The following is a 17,401-nucleotide window of genomic DNA, read 5'->3' as shown; positions in this document are numbered from 1 at the left end:
CACAACATTCCCAGAGGGGGAGGGGGAGCGAGCGACAGTATCAGGGAACCACAAGGACATTTGCCCGCAAATTGATTAAATGTCCAAATCATCTCGCAGAGGCTTGCGTGAGAGGCTAATCAGTTGCCGGGGGACACGCCTGTCCGCTCGCTCGCCTACACACACGTTTGGGAGGCTTCCACCCTTTAACAAGCTTAAATGCAGAAGGCGGTATTTCAGCACGTCCATAAAGCGAGGACCAGAAGATCTGCGCCGTTACTCCTCGCCTGTAACACTGTGTGTGTGTGTGTGTGTGTGTGTGTGTGTGTGTGTGTCATACGTCGCGTTTCAGCTTTCCACTTCTTCGTAGGCATGCGCTTGGTCGCGCATTCTCTGCCTGGCGCTGCTTTACAGGCCAGCCGTTAATGTTTAAAGTGCAGGGCCCCGTTAAGTGGAGGCCTGCCCCGCGCCAAGGACACGCCAGCCCAAAACGGGCCGGTTTCCATGGCTCAACCGGGACTCCACTGAAGCATTCTGGGAGAGGAGCGGCGGTGGGCCGAGGACATCGTGCTGGTCCGCCACCCTGAGATCACGCTTCCAAAGTCTGAGGAAGTCTGTCATCTTCAGGCGTTATGCAAGACACATGTGTTAAAGGAATCGGCTGCGTCAGAGGACTCACATGGGACAGATGGTAGCCTCGTCATTCCCAAAAGGTAGAAATGATTCACTGCATATCAAAGAAAGAAATTAAAAAATGCCATAAAGCTCCGATCACACTGCAAGGCATCACCTGCAAAACCGATATTTTCCTGTGGCGCAGCACACTGTTTTATACATAAAAGTACTTCTCAGCGCTCGTCAACGGCACGCCAGGCAGCCCATGAAATCAAGAGCTCCTGTGCCACCAACTTCCTGTTGGCGCCGGTAGACGTGGTACGGGCTAGCTAGCAAGTTCGCCTTTGGGCTGTGAGAGAGCGGCAACATCCACCACCTGTTTATCAAAAGCAATCGGGCGTGCCCGCTCCACAGCCGCGTGTTTTAAGCAGGCACGATTGCAGCGACGCCCAGTTTGAGAAATAGTGACTTAGAGGAAACATGGTGTTCATTTATTTTAATGACAACCACAAAGCGTGCAGGTTTTGTCACTGCTGTGTATTTTTCGGGGCTTTTGGAAGAACATTTCCAGAGCCTCTCGATATGAGAAGTCAGAAACCCAAATATCGAGGATGTTTGTCTTGACCTGCAAATACAGTAACTGTTGCCATCTTCACCCAGAGAGCGGGGGCTCCCCTCTAATATAGTGGTGGGTTTACAATAATACATCAGTGTTTCCCCTGAGTCAGTCAGAACAAGAGCAGGTGGGAGGTCTCCCTGGATACCTTTTTTATTTTTTTTACGGCTCACCCGCACAAATAAACGCAGGTGTGCATGCACACCACACACCGATCCTATTATACAGCGAGCTTTATTTACAGCTCTAACAACAGGCTGGGGGCCTCGAAAGAAATAATAATCGTCGATGTGCAGCGGGAATGTCAGCATGTGTTCCCGGCTGGATGCGTGTGTATGGTGTATTTTTTTCTCACGTCGAGTGAAAACCTTTTTCCACCTCCTCCCGACTCGGTCGGCCGCCTCCCTCGCTGAAGAAGTGACTAAGCCAACAAATGTAAAAGGTGGAGGAAGCAGGAGGTCAAGTGTGTGTAGGGGCTTAGGCTAAAAGACGAGGAGCGTATTACTTCCATCCATGTTGTATTTGTGTACAGTGGGTGTGAAGGGGGAGCGAGGTAGCCTGGTTAGGGTGTGCGTAAGGAGGGTCTGAACCGGTGGGGTTCAGATTACCGTCGGGGCAACGTGCCACACACACACACACACACACACACACACACACACACAGAAAGAGAGAGAGAGGACACCAAAGCTGTGTTGACGGATGGCTCTGAGCAACTTCCCTCACGTGGGGGTGTGCGTGTGTGTGTGTGTGTGTGTTTGTGTGTGTGTGTGTGTGTCTACACTATTTACTTATTTCTTCCTCCTTCCCCTCCCCTTATGTCGTTGTCTCCTCACAGGTCCTCACGGTGTTGCGTGTGCTGAGCTTCAGCAGAGTCCTCGAGTGGAGGGACGGGACGGAGGTCCTGTCCCGGGAGGAGGCCCTGCTGCGCCTTCTGGCTCTGGCTCAGGATTCTGCTCACAGGTGGAGAAGGCAAACGCGTGCAAATAGTCTTTATCGTTTCTAATGAGTGGGTTGTGATTTGGGGGTGAATGAACTTTTTTTCCCCAGCACATTTTAATTTAATTTGACATGTTAGTGAAGCGAAGCGGAGGACAAACATAAACAAACAAACCCGCACGCTGATGCTGTACTTTAGTGTGATTGATGAGAGGAGCAGACTCACTATCGCCTCTCCAGGAACAAGTGGCATTACAGGACGGGCTAGCTGGTTACGGGCCCATTTCACACGATAGTTGGGTGCGGGGGGGGAGAGTAACTGAAATAATTGTTTCCAGAAATATTTGCCCTATTCTGTTTTATAAAATATTGAAGAAAAAAATTGGGCATGCTTTTGGCCATAACGCAATAATTCATACACTAATTATGACAATTTTATCCAAATGTCAAAGAAGGATAAAATGGTGAAGCGATGACATTTAGGACAGACATGGCTGTAACAGCAACATGACTGTTTGGCAGGACAGCCACTAGTTCTTAAGATCATTGTGATTGTGTGTTCTGAGTCCCAGCTGACATGTTGTGAACAGTACAGTACGGTCGGCCCTGTGCTGCATGAAACACAACGGACCAAAAACCTGCAACTTATAATTATTTTCAAGGTAAATGCAGGAAACGCACAGCTAACCAAGCATTAATGTCCTCTTTCAGGAAAGTTTAATTCCACATGGTGAAAACTCGCTGTCAGAACGGCGCCGAAGCAAATCTAGACCGGCTTTTTAGCTGTGATGGACGAAAGAGACATGAATGCGCTACGCGGCGAGATGCAACCCACACCCTCCTCCTCCTGTGGTTGTTTCTCGCTCCCTCCGCCTGTGGAAGAGCCCTCACTTGGCTGTTCAGCTTCAGTCCATGGAGGAGGGACATCCAAGGAACGCTGGCTGCACCTTAACCCTGCACCTGGGCACACCTGGAGCTGACTGGCCCCGTTCTGCACGGGTGCTCGTCTGTCATTGTGGTATTCAGTGAACCCAATTGTCACCCAGCAACATAGATGAGAAGTTTAAAATGCCAAAAAAACAATGAAAGCCGATATTTGCGCTGTCATTAGAGCATTATTTCTACTTTAGATTATTCACACCTGTCATGCTGAAGCCATATATTTTGGTGAGCGTTCAAGAGACTCCATCCTCCTCTTACCGCAAAACTGATTTGGCACATGGTGTTCCAGCAGTTCCGCCTTCCTTGACAGGCCGCCGCTGTACTTTTCTCACCCCAACAAGAGAATACGGGCTTGAATAAGAATCCGATTACAAAGGCTTTTAGCCCCGTAAAGTCTTTTCCTGACCACAATCTCTGGACCCCGGGATCCACTTTCCCCCCGGAGCGGCCCCAGGGTTTTGATTCGAGCCACGGAGAGACGGGATTGGGTTGCTGGCCACCCTCGTGTGCCGCGCCATTGAATGGCACCCGGGCTAATGTGATCCCTCGTGCAGTGCCGAGTACCAGCACACTTCTTTTTGCGGGTTGTAAGTCAATACAGTCGAGCGATGTGCGCGTAGTTAAGTAGTTAATGGTTAGTTAGCGGAGCGCACTATTGTATTCACTCCCATCTCCCTGCACTAATATGTCAAACTAAGCCGTTGTATTGAAGTGAAGTGGACTTGAAAGTCGATTCGGTTTACACACACATATATATATATATATATATATATATATATATGTATATGTATGTATACGTATATGTATGTATACGTATATGTATATGTATATATGTATACGTATATGTATGTATACGTATATGTATATGTATATATGTATACGTATATGTATGTATACGTATATGTATATGTATATATGTATACGTATATGTATATGTATATATGTATATGTATATGTATGTATGTATACGTATATGTATATGTATATATGTATACGTATATGTATATATGTATATGTATATGTATGTATGTATACGTATATGTATATGTATATATGTATACGTATATGTATATATGTATACGTATATGTATATATGTATATGTATATGTATATGTATGTATACGTATATGTATATATATATGTATGTATACGTATATATATATAAAAAAAAAAATTAAAAAAAACCCTAAATTACAATAATGTGCTTTAAATGACCCCCCATCAGTTAGAGCCACAGAGCAGAGATCCCTTTTCCAGGACAGACGTTAAAAATACTCCTACCAAAGTTATTCTTAGACATTTGGAAGCTGGTATCAGGTGTGTGATGCTGTGTTTCAGTGTGGAGCTCCACTGTGCTGCCCTGACCCTGGTCTCTCAGCTGGTGGTCCAACTGGTGAACTCTAACCCTCAGGTAAATACTACTGCTAACCTCTTAGACGGCATTGAACGATGTGTTGGAGGCCTTTGTTGAAATTCACAATTCCCTGCTGTTGGTTGAAATTGTTTGTAGTAGCTTAGGCTACATCCCCACTGATTCTTTTGCTACGTGTATGCCTAGCAAACCCCTAAAACGTAGACTTTTGAAAATGATATGTGCATGCCCAGTGTATGTGAATGGTCATGTGATATGCATGTTGCTGTGCGTAGTGCACACCGTCGTTCTCGCTTTGAAAACGGCACTTTAAGCATGAATGTAGCCTTAGCTAGCATACAGCATATCACACTTCTCATTTTCATAATTCAATACGACTGTAATTGTGTTTAAAACATATTGGCTATTGAATTTTAAAAACCAACCAACCATTGTAGCCAGTAGTTCTGTGGTGTAAGCCAATTTTCTTCCTTGTTTGTTGAGATTTCTCAACCAAAGAAAAGAACAAATTCAGATTTAACCGCTTAACAAAAAAATGTCTGTTCTTCCGATCGATCCACCATCTAGGGTGCGAGTGCGGTTGCTTGTTTAGCCGAGTGGGCGACGCTGGTGTGCTCGAGCTGTGGCGAGGAGCAGCCGGTGGAGGTGAAGCTGGCGGCCGCCGAGGTGCTGGTCAGCTGTACGGCCACCGTGCTGACCAGCACCCATCTGCCCCTGGGTGAGTCGAGACCAACACTTGGAAGAGAACAAAGAAATGTCACAAACTATAAAGAGAAAAGGGCAAAACCGTGTGCGTCTGTGTGTCAGGTCTGTCCACCTCACTGTCTCTGTGGAGGAGTCTGTTTATGCTGCTCCAGGACGAAGACCAGGATGTGCGGGATTCGGCTTCTGACTTCATCCCTAATGTGCCAGCACCTCTGCTCAGTACAGGTACACACACACCTGCACAGAATCATGACGTACTAACTAACATATTCACAAGCTTGTTTCTACACTTGATATTCACATCCACTTACATGCTCGCCCACGCCACCAAAGCAGTGTAAGATGACTGATAATTAATGAAACACAAACACACACACACACACGTATGTGTTAGCAGACACACACACTGACATATAAAAAAAACACCACAAACGCATGACGATGTTAAAAAGGGTCGAGGGTTGTGCTGAGGATGGGGAGCATTCCTGGAATGAAAGGTGCTGATTAGAGCTGTAAGAGCGAAAAACACGTCATGGGAAAAGATCTTTTACCGTGAGGAAAAAGAAAAGCCAAACTTTTCTAAACTAGGTCCAGGAAACGCATTTTAAAGTGTGTAGAGGCGAGGATTTTACCCAAAAGCATGTGTTCTGTATGTGTTTATGTACTTAAGGCCAGATAAGATGTCAGTTAAAAATCTGATAGGAGCTTAACAACATGGCCACGGTGGAGAGGTTTTCTGTGTGTGTGTGTGTGTGTGTGTGTGTGTGTGTGTGTGTGTGTGTGTGTGTGTGTGTGTGTGAATAAGAGTCGGGCATCCTCTTTTGTACATCCATATTTGTTGCTTGTCTTGGAGATTACAGTGTTGTGTGTGTTTGCTTCTGAGTGACTTCACTCTCCAGCCGCTCCACTCAAAAACCCCTGCTTTATATGGAAATTCATGGAAACCGCCCCAAATTCCTGACTTTATTTCCAAACGCACAATAGGAATGTAGCGCACAACACGGAAACACGAAAACGGCAAAATGAATGAGCGTCTTCACGTAAATGAAAAGCAACGGAAAAACCCAGAAAGAAATCACATGCTAAAGAAACAACAACAACAAAAACCTTCAATTGGAAAAATCTGTCCTCGTTCACCTGAGAGCTCAAGAAGTGATGTTTCTAAAGTTAGAAGCACGACAGTGAGCTGGGAGGACGGCAATTAATAAAGTCATCACGAGTGCATGAGCAACTCACTTTCTTCTTGTCTGAGTGTGTTAAAGAGTCACGTTCAAGGTTTTTTTCTTTATTGCATGATTTTATTTTTACCGTTTGCACCAATATTAAATTCTGGAAAGTGTTTTTTTTCCACTAGTGACAGTGGTGAGGTTCTGGTCTGCCATGGCAAAGTCCTGCATTTGATAGCTTTTGGCTTGGTGACCTGCACAATTTCTCAAATAGGAAACATAAATGGGATAGCCTGTCATGGTACTCAACACCAGAGCTACATAGTGCGACACTGCGGCGATGGAAAAACAACTGTGTGTGTGTGTGTCCCATACCCTGCAGGCCAGACAGCTAGTGTGTGTGTGTGTGTGTGTGTGTGTGTGTGTGTGTGTGTGTGTGTGTGTGTGTGTGTGTTTTATGACCTGCCGTCGCAGAGTCAAGTATCAGAGGGTGTTTCCTGCTTCAGATGGAGGCGACGACTCTTAGCCCTTTGATATGGAGGACAGGCAGGGATGTGGGAACAGAGGCAGGTTCTGCAACACACACACACACACACACACACACACACACACACACACACACACACATACACACACACACACACACAAGTTAACCACTCCCTCCTCCAGGAAGGAAATGCATATAATTGGATCGTTTTAACTCTGTTTATAATAATTAGCCTGGCACTGTCCAGTGTATCAGTCTTTTCTAACGCTCAGAAGGAAAGCAAATGAGCGTACTTCCCAGAATATTGATGAACCATTCTTTCAAAATGTTTGTGAAAGCTCTGAAATGACTTTGAGGCATTCAGTACATTGTTGTTGTTGTTTTTTGTGAGTGTCTTTTCTCTTACTCTGACTTTTAATAAAAACATTTAAAAACAGATTTGTTTTCATAATTTAGCAAGAGTAGGACCAATCCTTGCCTTTTGATAAAGTGCGTGAATGCTAAGCAACCTTTTTTGTTTCACATAAAAGGCAACCTCAGATTTTGAGCCAGGTGAAATCCAAATAAACCTGTTCGGCGTGTGGGAGAGAAGTTTAGTTCAGATTCACATCAGGTTCTTCGAATTCTCTTCTGTGAACTACAGTGGAGCCATTGTCCTGGACGGGAAGAGAAAATCTAATTCAACCCCATCCCACCCTCCAACACCCAAATACCTCCAGGCTAATTGGGTCTGAAATCAAACCCCACTCGCCCTCACTGGCCTTCCAGCACAGTGACGGACTCGGGGCAGGAGCGGAGGGTTCATTTCCTATCTATATATATCTCTCTCGCGTAGAGGGATTTGGATTGGACCGCAGTGTGTAAGAGGTCCCTGATTAGAATTGGGAATACAAAAGCAGAGCGAAACCGTCATTCTCCAGCTTCACGTTTTTTCAAATAATTCATGCAAGAAATTTATCCTACAAAACGTGAAGTTGGCAAGAAAAGCAGAGAATAAAAGTCACGTATGTTGGACATGAGTTATTGATCTTTCTTAACATTAATTTACTGTTTGAACAATGAGGCCCGTGTAAAACTGACCTGTCATGTGGATGTCTAAACATTGACGCTAAACGAGATCGATTGAAACGTACATCCTTGAGTGTGTGGCATGTTGACCCACAAAGCTGAGTTCTTCCTCCATACTTCTCTCTGCTTGTATTACAAACTACACAGGTGTCCCAACGGTAACAATGGCATCCCAAAACACGAGTGCAGAGAATGTTATGGACGAGGGGTGCATATGAAAAAAAATAGAAAATGTGGCTGACTTGGATATTCAGTCCTAGTAGTGATTGGAGCCAGAGTGCATGGCAGCGTGAAGGCACTTCTGCTTAAAACGTGTTTTTTAGCACACAATACCCATTTTTCTTTTAGCAGACTTCCCGTCAGCTGTATTGATCTTGAGTTATTTTCCAGTCCAGTGGAAACACACAAGCAGAAATGTGCGTCTCTGCTGCTTTCACGATGTTCTTCTGGAAAGAAGATTTTAATGAATTATAGTGCGGTGTGAAGTCAAGTCACATGCCCGCAGTGATGACTGATGTCTGCAGGCTGTCTCGGAGTGTTTGTGCGCATTGTATTCATTGCGGTCTCCAGCTGTGGGTTGTAACACTGGATGTGTTTTGAAGATAAAACGGGAGCACAGAGGGTCTTGGCGAGGCTGTTTTGTACCCGCATTACGCATCTGTTGTAGTGAGACCGAGATCGGATAGTAGTCGGGTCGTTTGAAGGCTCACTTTATACGTTAGGAGTTGAATTCATCCGGGTTAGGGTCAGGGAAGCAGAAGAGTCGACCCCGACCTGGACCGAACCTAGGGACATTTCTGTATGGTTTGCCACATGGATCAGGTCTTAATAAACGGCCTTAAACAGAAATAAATTAAACGTGCTGGTCTTTTTGGGACCAGGACCACTGTCACAAAGTGTCGCTCAATCATCCCCTCCTTCGTACAAAGAGATTACCAATCTTTTGGTCAACCACAAAACAGTATGAACGACCAATCAATCTAACCTTTTATTGGCATGATGTTTGTCAAAACGTAACTTGATTATGTTATCAGGGGTTTCCCTAATAGAAAAAAGGCCATTGTGCTGCATCGTGGGAATTGTAGGTTCCAGTATTGTTGTGGCTTGACCCAAACTACGGGCTAGACAACTACGTACTTTAAAACTTCCAACCGCCCAGTAAAAAGAAGTAGACTAGAAGCCCACTCAGTCTACTTGTGAAGAAGAGTTGGTGACTTTGTAAATAGCCATCGACTCAAAGGCAACGTTAAGTATATTAAGCTGTACAGAATTGAAGTAATACACACTTATCATATAGTAAAACCTAATCTACATTTAGATTGATGTCCAAATATGTGTGTGTTATTAGGTAGCTGGTTATGTGACGCTTATCCACTCGGCTCCAAAGTTATTCGTTAAAATGTACAATAAAAGACAAAGTATTGGAACATTGTGGAGGCCGTGTGTCAGGTCAGCAATGTGTTTGCGTCGTGCACCTGGAACCCTTGGAGGTCGGAAATATCCAACTGGGAAAATTCTGACATCCTAGGTGTCTTGAACGGAGCGTTAAAAGTCTTTGGTGCTTCAACTTTGACAATTAGTTTATTTTAAAAAATGTACCTGTTTCATAATCCATGTCTGAAGAAGCAGCAGTCAGTTGTCGGTGAGAGGCACAGAATCTGCATTTTTCTGCCGTTTCTTGTATAATCTCTTTCTTGCTGCTTGGACCTGATCAATAAACACGAGCAATTTGAACATTCTGCGGAGAGTTTACAGGCAAAACACTTTTTTTTTACCAGTCAAACCATTACATCACCTTTCGGGTGTCTTTTGAATTGTGTCTCATAGGATCTGTGACGACCACGGGGGACGCCGGTGTTCCCGTGAGAGAGACGGCCTCTGACGGCAGCCACTGACTTGTATTTGAACCTTTGACCCAACTAGCCACTGCTTCATGACAATCCCTGCTCCATTATTTCTATGGTAATGCTCGCCATACACTGAGTTTTGACTGTTATTTCATGGTGATGTTTCCTGATGCTGCTGCTGTGGTTCTCTGTGCCGTTTTCTCGCCAAGCACCAGAGAAAGTCGGAGCTGTAAAGTGTGTTTTTATTTCGCACCTCTCTATCTCACACCTCTGCTTCCTGGTGTCTCGGCTCCGGGAGTCTGCGTGAGGATGAAAGAGCTTTGGAGAAGGTTGACATTGTCAGTAGTTGTTGTTGTCTTTTACACGACCATGATGCACTCACAAGCGTGATCAAGCCAAAACCCAAATCCCTTGGACGTGGGTGGCTGAGCAGAGGAATGAAGTTCCCAGTGCAGTGGACATGATGACAGTAGTGTGGGGCGGGAAGAGCTTCCTCTCATTTCACTCGTCCTGACAGCCCATCGAAACGCCCACCCCTTACACGCCCCACTCAGTGGGACATCCGACACCCCCTCCCCTCCCCCTCAGCTGCAAAGGCTCAGGAAGGATTTACTGAACAGCGAAGTCTCTTCACTCTCTGGATTTAATTCAGTGACTTAAATGACACCACTGTTGGTCGGACACAGTGAGGCTGCGGTGGTGTGCGAGACCTTGGTGTTCAAGAACTAATCCTGTGTCGTACTATTGGCGTTTATAATCAGTTACCCACAATTCAGCACATATCGTCGCACAAAGATGAATGTATTATTTGCTTCATCTCTCCTATTTTTTTTCACCACGGATTGTTTCTAAATGTAGTGTTGCATGGACATATCCTGAGTATAGGAAAATAAAAAAGAACTACTGTCAACTGACAGTCGGGAGGTGATGAGAAATAACAGGCAGCAGTGGTCTTCTGCGACACCCGACCTCTGGTGTTGGCGCCCCACGCCTCCAGAAACCACTGCGGCTGCTCTTCTTCGGTATCAAAAGGGTTTTGAATGAGCTCCAGGCTCCGGTTTTCATTCAAATTGTCGGGAATTAGCTGTCAACGTTTCCAGCCTGAAGCCACGTTGGGGAAATGAGAAAAGAATTCTGTGTTGCAGTTTCATACTACAAACAGGACTGATTGTATACTGTGTGCAGTAATTGTACAAGTGTACTGTATGTGAATCAAACGACGAAAGACTTGTGATGGTTCCTGGAAATTTAAATATAAAGCAATTTCTAAAAACTTCTTTCTTAAAGAAGAAGCTCTTCGTTCAGTTTGAGGAGGAGCTCAGAGTGGTGCAACTGTTGTCTGTTTCCACAAGTGGCACAAGGTTAAGTTTTCCCCTTACAGAGCCCTGCCCAGCTCAAATGTACTAAAAGGGTGCCAGCGGACGGAGTGTGTGCCAGTGGATGCCAATTACACACACACACACACACTCACACACACACACACACACACACACACACACACACTCACACACAGCCTCACCCCATTGTACATCGAACCCATTCATCCACCAACTGGCACTGATATTGACAAGATTGTCTTACATAAAGTCAAACAATACCTACACAGGACTAAACTCATGCCAGCGCACACACACACACACACACACACACACACACACACACACACCAGCAACAACGTGAAAGACAATCCCCTTGAGAAACTGAACATTTTGCGCCAAAAGCTTGCGGAGGGGGAAATCGCATTAAGCGACGTGTGAAGTAGAATAGCAGATAAATTGAATACAGCTAAAATTTCCTATTATGTCCCTTTTTAATGTTCGCAGGGGGAGGGCATGGACCCGTACTTGTATGGGGGGAGGACTGTAAAGGCTTGACATCAGAGGCTGGGCTGTAAGGCGGCTTCTCGGTAAAGAAAGGAATTCGTCACTCAAGCTCCTAAACTCTTCAATCTCCTCTAATGCGGTCCAATCAGCAGCCTCTAATGTTCAGAGCGGGTTTCCCTCTCCGCTCAGACGTCAGGCTCTGATGTTACGCCCCTCTTTAAAGAGGAAAATCAATCTGGGTTCCCTACCCTCTTTGTGTGTGTGTGTGTGTGTGTGTGTGTGTGTGTGTGTGTGTGTGAGATGCTGATGTGGGGTCTGTATACCTCCCTCCTCTCTTCCCATAGTCGTAGTGTTTTGGCTAACCCTTTGAAGTGCCTGGTGTGATCTGGGTGTCAGGTGTGGTGAGGATGGTCAAGGTGGGAAACCAACGCACACACACACACACACACACACACACACACAAACAACCTCTGTCGCTGCACGGACAACTGGAGTCATTAAATGAAGTCATACGTTGTGTTTTCCCTGCTGTTTTAAGTGTGTGTTCTTGCACGTCCTGGACTCGTGTAGCACACAGCGAGCGTGGTCCTGACGAGCCTCCCAATACGTGTAGAGGCCTTATGGCAACAGAGGGCTACGAATAGCCTTCATTTATTTAGTCGCTAAATGCAAGAACCACGTGAACGTCACACTCACACATGCAGGCGGTCCATCCCGACATCTGTTAACGAGCGCGTGAATCCACTGGAACGCCCTGGAGGTGGTCGGCTGGGCGAGGTATCCATGTTTCCCTGGAGCCCAGAGGAGACGCTCACACTCGTTCGGATCATACAGTTAGCAGGCTTTATTTAAACTTATTGGGGGAAAGCAGGTGGCGGTGGAAAATTCTCCACATGCAGGTGTTCAGTAATATTGATAATATTTTTGGACTATTTATTTCATATTTGATAATCCTGCCGCCTGAAAAGGTCCCCCTCGCGCCTTTTGGGTTTACGTCAGACTTGCGCACAGTTTTTTCCCTGCATCTGAATTTGACCAAACGTGTACTGTTGAGCTGTGGAAACGGAGCTTATTGAGAATTATTTTATTTAAGTTTCAGTTTTTAGTCCGAATTTACTTGGATTTCATTATTTTGGATACAGGGTCATGCCTCCACATCACACCATACTCTGCTGGCTTCACATGCACATCCACTCCTGTAGAAAACACAGTTAGAAACCTGTGTGTGTGTGTGTGTGTGTGTGTGTGTGTGTGTGTGTGTGTGTGTGTGTGTGTGTGTGTGTGTGTGTGTGTGTGTGTGTGTGTGTGTGTGTGTGTGTGTGTGTGTGTGTGTGTGTGTGTGTGTGTCGTACATTGGCAGAGAAATGGGGTTTCTCCTGATGGGATCTCTGGCTGGGGACCAACCACGTTTGACTTCAACAGTCAAGCTGGTGAAGAAACCAGGCGCTCCTTTACCCATTTGTGTTCTTCTTTTTTACCATCAGTTGGTTGCAGCGTGTCAGGGAACACACGTGGCCGGTGCAGCGCTCTTGGCCCTGTCTACTTACGTCTTACTCTATCTGTTACATGTGTCCACCTCTTCAAAGCCCAGCAAAGGCATTGTGCTGTTTCAATTTGGGAAATACAAATATTCTATTGATTACGGCTCACATTCCCAACCAGTAACCATCCTAATCATTTTCAGAAGTGAGTCATACTAATACTATTGATACATATACTATCAAGAAAGAAAGGTGTATAGCTTAGCTGGGTCATACTGTGATATGACTGAGAGCAGATTCACACTAGATCAGTACATACAATGGATTTTCAGAAATAATGACATAGTAATTGTTAGGTATGACAGTCAGTTTAGTTTAATGACAAAATGAAACGTTAAGCTTGCTAATATGTGAGCTGTTGGGAGTTTTACCTAAACCGATGTGAGGATGTCGTATGTGTACAGATTGTAAAGCCCTCTGAGGCTAGTTTGGGATTTTGGGGTATGCAAAATATATTGAATTTAATGTAATGTTTCCTCATCTGTACCAGCTAGTACTGAAGTTTTAACGGTGGACCCTGATTTAGTAAGTCACTAGTTCTTCTAACTAGCTCTTAGCTACTAAGAGCCAGTAGCTCTTAGTAGCTAAGAGCTACTGGCTCTTAGCTACTAAGAGCCAGTAGCTCTTAGTAGCTAGCTTCGTAGTATAAAAAAAAAGCACCACCTTGGATCCCAGGGCAGAGGTCCTCAGGTCACTTCGAAGCTGAACTTCAGACTAAAGGTGAAACGAATCAGAAGTCCAACCAGCACTCCTCTCACGACGACAGAAGCTGACTATGGGGGGAAACTCCACGCTGTCACAAAAAACTTGCTGTGTCTTTGAACACGCTCGTTCAAACGCTGTCCTTTCTTCCGCCCCTTCAGATGTGACCGGGGCGGCCGTGTGTCCTCCCGTGGCCCTGGACTCGGGCGTGGGGCTCCTGTGTCGCCTCTTGGAGCTGCGGGGCCAGGCGGCGGCGGGCGTCCTCGCCCTGACGGAGTGGCTGCTGGGAGACAAAGAAGCCGGCGAGGAGGCGGTTGCGGACGACGCCCCCGGTCTGGTGAGAAGCCGCCGCAACGTCGCCTCAACAACCTCGACTGACATCGCCATAGTGCGGGACACTGCGAGGTTTTGCACCGGCGGCGCCGCGTACAGCGGACGACCATGAAGGGCTGTCAAGCTCCATTTGCTGTGGCTGCACCCCGGATTGTTCCTTAGCTGCCTGTGTGCAACAAATAGGACATTTATGCACCGAGTGTAAAATCACCACTCGGGGCACTCGGCCTGAGATTCGGGGTTGATCTGAACTCTGCGTCTGTGGGGATTACAGGGAAGGCACTTCCTTCTATTTTCCTCAGCCCTCATTTTATTCTGCAGTAGTCAAAACGACTGAGAGCTTTGAGCCGTGACGGTTTCTGCTTTTTGAAACCGAGCTTTCTGCTCTTTCTACGCGAGACTTTCTACTCAAGGCGCCAATGTCAAACCGCTGGGAGGCCTTTTAAAGTAACGCTGAGCAAAGTAACAGATAATTGTGACTTGTTTGATGTTTTGTCTCCGGACAACATGAAACATTGGCCAATACTCGCCGGCAGGAAAGAACAATTACACAAATTGAAACTAATTCAAGACATCCCTTTTTTTTCTGTCATAGACAGTTCGATAACTTTTCCTATAGCTACATGTAGCATGTAGCATGTAGCACCATCGTTGAACCGAACTAGTAGCCAAATGTGTTTACTCCGACAAAACAGTCGACGTTTCAAAAGTTTGTTTAAAATCAGCTTTACATTTGAATGGAAACACGGCCGTAGGTCTCCTCAGTTCTGTTTTTGAACTGATCGTTTTGGTTTTCAGATGAAGAACCACAAACAAATGCATGTTGCTCTGTCTGTTTGATGTGTAAATAGTTAACGGTGTGCTAAAGTTCTTGTCATATCAAATGTATAATTGTTTTGTTTACAGCTTGTTCTGTTGCCAAAGTGGCCACAAAAAAATACAAATAACGCTGGTTTGATTCAACATCTCAGTAACCAGACTCTCGTTTTGTTTGTGACCAGGATGAAGAGGATTTCCTGTTCGAGAAGGGGGATCTGAACCTGTGGGCCGAGCCGGTCCAGTGGGTGAAGCTGCTTCACGGACACATCGGCGCCCTCGTCCCGGCCCACGAGCAGCCCGGAGCCCCGGGGGTCGCAGGGCTGGACCAGGTCCGCCGAATCAGTGCGCTGGCGACTCGGGCCCGAGCCCAGGCCCTCGGCTCCCAGCGGGCCCTGGACTCCCTCCCTGTCCTGCCCCAGTTCTCCTCCACCATGGAGCACGCCCGGCTGGTGCTGCAGCACCTGAGGGCCACTCTGGCTCTAGATGTACTGGAGAGGCTGAGGTAGAGGAGGCAGTTCATTATTTTAGGGTAGGAATGTGTTAAAGTCAAGGTTCCTAATATTGAAATGGAAGAAAAGTATCAGATAAATGCTTCAATGAACCAACGAATGAAGGAAACTGGATTCTTTTTCACTTTTTTTTTTTTTTTTTACTCTTTGCTTATCTCTCACTGTGTCTTACATATGTTCACTGATTACCAGATGCGTTTTAAATTTGTATGATTACCGTTTCTCGATGTCGTGTTTTTTTAATTAAACATTGTGTCTAAACTTACTGCACTTTCGATTCCCAATTTTTCCCAACATCCAACATTTGAGCATCAATGACTCGGGTCAGTGTGAGCTTCACAACCCGGGAGCGCAATTGTGAAGGCAAGTGTTTGTCTTCTCTCGACACGTCACCAAAGTCGTGTTCCAGACTTCTCCTGTATGTTTGTACGAGGTGCTATTTACCTGCGATGTTTCATTTACTGCACGATGCTTCCCATTGGACTGTTTTTATGCTTCCCTCTTCCTGGTTATGTAATTAGGAGTGTGTGTGTGTGTGTGTGTGTGTGTGTGTGTGTGTGTGTGTGTGTGTGTGTGTGTGTGTGTGTGTGTGTGTGTGTGTGTGTGTGTGTGTGTGTGTGTGTGGCCCTCATACAGCTGGACCCTTCTCCCTCCCTGGTAGCCCTGTTACAGTAAATCTGATGTAATGTTTTGGAACAACTCAACAATCCCCAATAACAAGAAATACATGAATAAAGCCGGCCGTGTGATGGACGAGGACGAGGACATGTCCAAGGGATTTCTCAGGAGTCTGTCCTTCACATTAAACTATTTATCACGACTGGCAAAGCGCAAGTAGTCTTGGGGCAGCCCTCAGACTAATTTTAGGGTTGGTAGTAGTAGATTCCAAACTCTTATGTCACTTGTTTTTTGCTTGTTGCTATTTCCCCTCCCAACTTTTTTCTTTTACCTCCAATTACCGCTTCTCCAACCAAAACCCTACAGTAGAAAATATTGAATCATGTCAGAGAGAAACTATTTATTTTATAACCGCTCTTCCAATTATGATCACATGTGGAAAAGGCTTAATGGTTTCCAGTGTCACAGAAACCAGAAATTTTAGTTGCAGAGCGTTTTTTTTTTTTTTTACACCCTCCTGTCTCGTTGGAGCGCTGCTATATATAACGTCTTGTCCTTTGCTGCCAACACTACAATCTTTCCACTGCGTTTTTTTATTTATAATTCTTTTAAACTTGACATAACTCCAAGAGCGTAGCAGAGCAGTTTGACATTTCCATGTGAACATTCTGCCATCCTGAGAAGGTTACGTCACGCTGAGGCAGGGCAGCTCATGGTGGGGGGGGGGGGGGGGATATGCTGAGGTTAAATGACCAAAAGCATCTCTGTCTGGAGCTTTACTTTAGTTGTAGTTTTTTTGTTTTCGTTTTTAGAGGACATACAAAAAAAGACCCTTTCTCTACCATAAGTGTGAGCGCTAAATGGGATGTGAATAGGCCTTGCACTCCTGCTCCAGCTGCGCCCAGCAGGGGGCCTCCCAGTCTCCCCCGCGCACTGCTCCTCTTGCCCTCGTGGGGGCAGTGTTGCTCTGCCGCCGGACTGAAGACCACATTCCTGCAGTCTGGGCTGAGATCGGCTGGAACTCAGAGTGGCTCAAAAAGATTTAACCAAAGCAAATCCGCTTTGCGGGTAGAAAGACTCTTCGTGTTCGTCGGGAGCGATTTCTAAACTCGAGGTGGAGTCAAACGTTTTAATGAATGTACAGCTTTGAGACGACACAATAAAGCAGGTGGTGGATGAGCGTGTGTGTGGACCAGCAACAGGCTGCTTGCTGCGCCGTGGAAGTCGATTATGCAACCGGGTTGCTGCTAAAATGTTTACTTGCACTCTGCCTGGACTCCTCTCGGCTCATACTTGTGGTCTCACCCGGAGAGAGAGAGGGGG

The 17,401-nt window shown here is 45.8% G+C and overlaps 1 protein-coding gene across 1 annotated transcript in view; it reads left to right on the top strand.

Moving 5' to 3' along the window:
* Positions 1–15,574, top strand: part of thada (THADA armadillo repeat containing) — a gene marked incomplete at its 5' end in the record, with an annotated part of 77,134 nt that extends 61,560 nt beyond the window's left edge. Inside the window, 6 exons of the mRNA XM_079229429.1 lie at positions 2,046–2,170; positions 4,427–4,499; positions 5,028–5,178; positions 5,268–5,390; positions 13,961–14,136; positions 15,134–15,574. Coding sequence (XP_079085555.1) covers positions 2,046–2,170; positions 4,427–4,499; positions 5,028–5,178; positions 5,268–5,390; positions 13,961–14,136; positions 15,134–15,457 — 972 coding nt within the window. The 3' untranslated portion in view covers positions 15,458–15,574. The remainder of the gene's footprint in view (positions 1–2,045; positions 2,171–4,426; positions 4,500–5,027; positions 5,179–5,267; positions 5,391–13,960; positions 14,137–15,133) is intronic.
* Positions 15,575–17,401: the final 1,827 nt, after the last annotated feature.

The sequence above is a fragment of the Taurulus bubalis genome, assembly GCF_910589615.1.
Source record: "Taurulus bubalis genome assembly, chromosome: 14".
NCBI lineage: Eukaryota > Metazoa > Chordata > Actinopteri > Perciformes > Cottidae > Taurulus > Taurulus bubalis.
The sequence above is the reverse complement of the archived record's forward strand: the minus strand, read 5'-3'. Positions and strand labels throughout refer to the sequence as shown.